The sequence below is a fragment of the Lethenteron reissneri genome, unplaced genomic scaffold (assembly GCF_015708825.2).
Source record: "Lethenteron reissneri isolate LAM-NWPU_2019-01 unplaced genomic scaffold, ASM1570882v1 scaffold_1463, whole genome shotgun sequence".
Taxonomy (NCBI): domain Eukaryota; kingdom Metazoa; phylum Chordata; class Hyperoartia; order Petromyzontiformes; family Petromyzontidae; genus Lethenteron; species Lethenteron reissneri.
The window spans coordinates 24,985-30,984 of NW_026891183.1; the positions used below are offsets into that span (position 1 = coordinate 24,985).

Below are 6,000 nucleotides of genomic sequence, written 5' to 3' on the forward strand. Positions count from 1 at the left end.
TCCAGACTTGCCGTCTATCCAATCTCCCCCCTAGCCCAGCGTCCTCCAGACTTGCCGTCTATCCAATCTCCCCCCTTGCCCAGCGTCCTCCAGACTTGCCGTCTATCCAATCTCCCCGCCATCCCAGCGTCCTCCAGACTTGCCGTCTATCCAATCTCCCCGCCAGCCCAGCGTCCTCCAGACTTGCCGTCTATCCAATCTCCCCGCCATCCCAGCGTCCTCCAGACTTGCCGTCTATCCAATCTCCCCGCCATCCCAGCGTCCTCCAGACTTGCCGTCTATCCAATCTCCCCGCCATCCCAGCGTCCTCCAGACTTGCCGTCTATCCAATCTCCCCGCCAGCCCAGCGTCCTCCAGACTTGCCGTCTATCCATCTCCCCGCCATCCCAGCGTCCTCCAGACTTGCCGTCTATCCAATCTCCCCACTAGCCCAGCGTCCTCCCGGCTGGACCTAGGGGAGGCACACCGACCCGGCGGGTCCCCGACCCTCTGCTCACTCGAGACCTTCGCCCTCACAAGGGCGGGAAGGCTGGGAGCCAGGGTCCTATCCAGGACCTATCTCCCCTGACCACTGGTGACACTGAGCCCCAGCCCTGACAAGGGCTGGGGTCACCACACAGAGACCCACAGACTCGCCACACAGAGACCCACAGACTCACCACACAGAGACCCACAGACTCACCACATAGAGACCCACAGACTCACCACACAGAGACCCACAGACTCGCCACACAGAGACCCACAGACTCACCACGTGTCCCAGCGTTGGTTGTGTCCCGGTCTGTCCATGGCCTGGCCTCCTCTCTCCTTGCCTGGCTGCTTGCCCCGTGAGTGAGGCTGCCTGCCCAGCTGTTTTGTTGTTTACTGGGGGAGACATTGTGGTGCTGGTGGTGATGGTAATAAAGGTGGCAAGTTCACTTACCTGGGCTGGAACTGCTCTGAGCAGGTGGGCGCGTCGTGATGATGCTGTTGTTGTTGTGCACAAGACTTGAACTAGAAACTAAACCGCGTTTTATTTTTAGCGGGCAAGGGCCTCATTGAGATGCTGTGTGTGTAAGCTCTCTTTTAGAAGGCCCTGAGCTGGCCATTACCGATGACAGTTCTACCAATGAGGTTCATCATCATCATCACGTGAACCTTTATAGCAGTTGGCAAAGACTCTAGCAACTCACGGCTCTCAAATGTGGAGGGGAAAACCAGAGGGCCCGGAAAGAAAATCCACTCGACAACAGAAAGACAGAGAGACACAAACTCTATGCAGCAGCTGCAGCATCAACTGCCGGTCTCTGTGCGTGTCTGTGTCTCTGCGTGTGTCTGCGTGTGTCTGTGTCTGTAACGGTGTGTCTGTGTCTATGTCTCTGCGTGTCTTTGTGCCTCTGCGTGCATGTCTCTGTGTGTCTCTACGTGTCTCTGCGTGTGTGTCCATGTCTCTATGTGTGTGTGTCTCTGCATGTCTACGTGTGTGTCCATGTCGTCTCTGTGTGTGTCTGTGTCTCTGTGTGTGTGTCTGTGTGTGTGTCTATATCTGTGTGTGTGTGTCTCTGCATGTGTGTCTCTGTGTCTGTGTGTCTCTGCGTGTGTGTCTGTGTGTGTCTCTCTGTGTGTGTCTGTCTCTGTGTGTGTCTCTGTGTGTGTGTGTGTCTCTGCGTGTGTCTCTGTGTGTGTGTCTATGTGTGTGTCTGTGTCTCTGTGTGTGTCCATGTCTCTGTGTGTGTGTCTCTGTGTGTGTGTCTATGTCTCTGTGTGTGTCTCTGTGTCTCTGTGTGTGTGTCACTGTGTGTCTCTGTGTGTGTGTCACTGTGTGTGTGTGTGTCTGTGTCACTGCGTGTGTGTGTCTGTGTCTCTGCATGTGTGTGTCTGTGTGTCTCTGTGTGTGTGTGTGTCTCTGTGTGTGTGTCTATGTCTCTGTGTGTGTCTGTGTGTCTCTGTGTGTGTGTCTGTGTCTCTGCATGTGTGTCTATGTCTCTGTGTGTGTGTCTGTGTCTCTGTGTGTGTGTGTGTCTGTGTGTGTGTCTCTGTGTGTGTGTCTGTGTCTCTGCATGTGTGTCTCTGTGTGTGTCTGTGCGTCTCTGCGTGTGTGTCTCTGTGTGTGTGTCTCTGTGCGTCTCTGCGTGTGTCTGTGTGTGTCTCTGTGTGTGTCTATGTGTGTCTCTGTGTGTGTCTGTGTCTCTGCATGTGTCTCTGTGTGTCTGTATGTGTGTCTGTGTCTCTGCATGTGTCTCTGTGTGTCTGTGTGTCTCTGCGTGTGTGTCTGTGTGTGTCTCTCTGTGTGTGTCTATGTCTCTGTGTGTGTGTCTCTGTGTGTCTGTGTGTGTCTCTGCGTGTGTGTCTGTATGTGTCCTCTCTGTGTGTGTCTATGTCTCTGTGTGTGTGTCTCTGCGTGTCTGTGTGTGTCTCTGTGTGTGTGTCTCTGTGTGTGTCTGTCTCTGTGTGTGTCTATGTCTCTGTGTGTGTGTCTCTGTGTGTCTCTGTGTGTCTGTGTGTGTGTCTCTGTGTGTGTGTCTCTGTGTGTATCAATGTCTCTGTGTGTCTCTGTGTGTCTCTGTGACAGTCGAGTACGGAGACTCGTGATGTGCACCGACTCTGTTCATGTGCGACACAACTTCACGCCACGTGGTCCCACTGGGAAAGAGGGCGGCACAAGTAAACACTAACACGAACCGGTAAACCATTGGCAATTGATCAAAGCTATAAAGGCGATGATCCAGGAAAATTATATTATGATGCTGCATGAAAAGGTAATAGGTTACTCTGAAGTTCCTGGCCATTGGAACGTTGGTAATGATCAGGAACATGCCCTGACAAAACAGGGAAGTCTGAAATATGCTGGGTGTAAATCAGCACATCAAATTAAATCCGCAGAGGAGGGAAAGAAAGGTCCCAAGCATGCGACACTCGGCCGAGAGAGTGGGGAGAGAGAGAGGAAGAGACTTTTCACGACTTTATTTCCACTAAAACATTAACAAAAAACCATTACAGGAAAACACACGTAAATTGTGAATCAACAAAACATCAAACTCTTAACAGCTGTGTGTGCACGAACTACACGTGGCACAGGGATAGAGGCTGTGCAAACGAGGCGGTGCACGGACCTCTCCGTGTGTAGCAAAGTCGCTACGCTGAAGAGTTTTTCAATTTGATAAAGAATCAAATGTTTTGACATCAGAATGCGACGTGAACAAAATACTTTTTTCTCCCCGACATTTTCAAAACAAAATGGCGTTGACGCGTAAAACACCTGAAATCATTTTGTCTTTACGGATTCAGTTGTCGGTCGTCATTAGAGTGTAATGACAGGGTGACACCTGGTGTGACGAGGACGTGTGCGGGGCCACGGGTGACGAGTCAAATGAGGCACAACGTGAAGTCAGGGCTGGTCCCCCCCCAACGAGGGAAACAGGAAAGGGGGCGGACGGCTGAGTGGAGAGCGAGCGGCAGAGGTCGCAACCGGGTACCCGGTACCCGTACCCTACCCGATACCCGTACCCTACCCGATACCCGCTACCCGTACCCTACCCGATACCCGTACCCTACCCGATACCCGTACCCTACCCGATACCCGGCTACCCGTACCCTACCCGATACCCGTACCCTACCCGATACCCGGCTACCCGTACCCTACCCGATACCCGGTTACCCGTACCCGATACCCGTACCCTACCCAATACCCGGCTACCCGTACCCGGCCGGGTACGGGTAAGCCGTGAGTCACTGGTGAGTCACCGTGTGTCACTCATTTGCCAACGTCTTGTCTCTTCTCACAATTCAAGTTCCTAGAATCAACCCACCCGCGCCTGCAACGTGGCTTCATCCCAGAGGTCGCAATCGGGTACCCGATACCTGTACCCTACCCGTACCCGGCCGGGTACGGGTAGCCGGGTATCGGGTAGGGAACGTGTACGGGTACCCGATTGCGAGCTCTGGCATGCGGCAACGTGACCATGTCGAGTGAGCGGCCGGGCAACTTGCAGTTTGACGGTGAACACGGCAGAACGGATGTGAGCTTCAAGCGGTAGGACACCGTCCGCGGTCTGACGAACGCCGCCACGACGGCCACGCGGCACTACGGGTGCGTGCCGCTTGTCGGCAGGCGCGCGGCGACCGGCTGCCGGGGCGCGGGGAAGTCGCCGGGATACGCCGGGAGGTCCCGGACGGGGCGGCCGGAGGCGCCGTCGCGACGGGGGCCGGGCCCGCCCTCGGGTTCGCGTCGCTGAGGATTTCGTGGAGGAGCTCGCTGGCAACTTCGCGCGCTCCCTCCACGCTGGAGCTCAGCACCGCGGGGAAGAAGCCGCTGCCTTCCCGCATCATCCCGGGAACGGAGACCTTGTACAGGAGGCCCATGGGCCTGCCGGGCTCCGAGTGAGCGTGCAGTTCGAAGGTCGCGTGGCCCACGCCGGCGCTCCGTAGCAGCGCCTGCAAACGCGTCTCCCACGACAAGACGGCCGCCTCCGGCAGCTCGTCCAGACCGACGGGCGTGGGCCGCGAGTGGCGGGGTGCCCGCCAGAGCTGCGTGCGCGCCGCCCAGCCCACAAACAGGCTGTGCGGGACCTTGCCGCAGACGGCGCACTCCGGCTGCGGGAGGCCTGGGGACCGCCGCCACCTCCTCCTCGTCTTCAATTGCCTCCTCCTCCTCCTCCTCCACCACCTCCTCCTCCTCTACCACCTCATCCTCCTCCTCCTCCTCCACCACCTCTTCCTCCTCATCTTCAGTTGCCCCGCCTCCTCCTCCCCTCCTCCTCGTCTTCCGTTGCCTCCTCCTCCCCCTCCTCCTCCTCCCCCTCCTCCCCCACCTCCTCCTCCTCCTCCTCCTCCTCCACCACCTCTTCCACCTCCTCCTCCTCCACCACCTCTTCCTCCTCATCTTCAGTTGCCCCCGCCTCCTCCTCCTCCTCGTCTTCCGTTGCCTCCTCCTCCACATCCTCCTCCTCCACCTCCTCCTCCCCCCCTCCTCCTCGTCTTCCGTTGCCTCCTCCTCCCGCTCCACCACCTCTTCCACCTCCTCCTCCTCCACCACCTCTTCCTCCTCGTCTTCAGTTGCCGCTTCCTCCTCCCCCCCCTCCTCGTCGTCTTCCGTTGCCACCCGCCGCGGCAGCAGCAGCAGCCGCCGCCCCCGGCTCTCGCTGCGGGATGGCCCAGTCCACGTTGATGTCCCGGCCCCACAGCCGGAAGGAGTACGGCAGCAGCACCCTGCGGGCCATGCAGGCCGCGCGGTGGCTCTCGTATTCGACGAACGCGTAGCCTCGGCTGAGGCTCCTGTCGTAGCGACAGAAGCGCATCTGGACGTCCACGACGCCCTCCGTGGCGTCGCTCATCGCCGCCATCACCTCGGCCCGCGTCTTGTCCTTCGGCAGCCTCGCCAAGAAGAGGCGGCGATTGTCGACGCTCACGCAAACCGCGATCCGTCGCCCCGGGCGGATCTCCAAGTCGTGGGGTCTCTTGACGGCGTCCGCGGCTTGCGAGCGCGTCGCGAAGGTGGCGAACGCGTAGCCGCGGTTCTCTCCGTCGTACGTCATCATGAGGCGCAGCTGGTACAGCTGCCCCACCGCCTCCAGCACGGGAAGCAGCTCGTCCTCGTACAGGTCGCGCGGGATCCTCGCCACGAACACCTCGCAGCCGCGGGCGGGAGGGGGGCCCTGCCAGTCGGGCGGCGGTCCCAGCTTCCTCTGTCCGTTCTCCTGGACGACGTTGTAGCCCGTGCGCAACATGAGGTCCAGAAGGTCCCTCTCCACGCAGCTCATGATGTCGAGCATCGGCGCTTTGTCCACGGCGGCGGGTGACGACGGGGCAGCGGTTTGGGGCCCGTTGGAGCCCTTGACACTCACCGGCGCAGAAGCCTCGTGCCGACAAAGCCACGGCGGGGGGCGGAATCAACTCGTGAAAAGGCGGGAACTCGCTCGGGCCAAGCCTACAGGCCCAGCAGTGGAGAGAGGAAGAGAGAGTGGAGAGACGATGGAGAGAGAGCTACCTTTGTAAACTCGGAAAATCACAATAAAATAAAAA

General features: G+C 58.4%; 1 protein-coding gene across 1 annotated transcript; it reads right to left on the reverse strand.

The window, feature by feature from the left end:
* Nucleotides 1–4,005: 4,005 nt before the first annotated feature.
* Nucleotides 4,006–5,750, reverse strand: LOC133362399 (probable RNA-binding protein 46). Its single transcript, XM_061581340.1, has 2 exons — nucleotides 5,109–5,750; nucleotides 4,006–4,572 (listed from the first exon to the last, which is right to left on the reverse strand). Exons 1-2 carry the CDS (start codon nucleotides 5,748–5,750, stop codon nucleotides 4,006–4,008), a joined length of 1,209 nt encoding a protein of 402 aa, XP_061437324.1.
* Nucleotides 5,751–6,000: the final 250 nt, after the last annotated feature.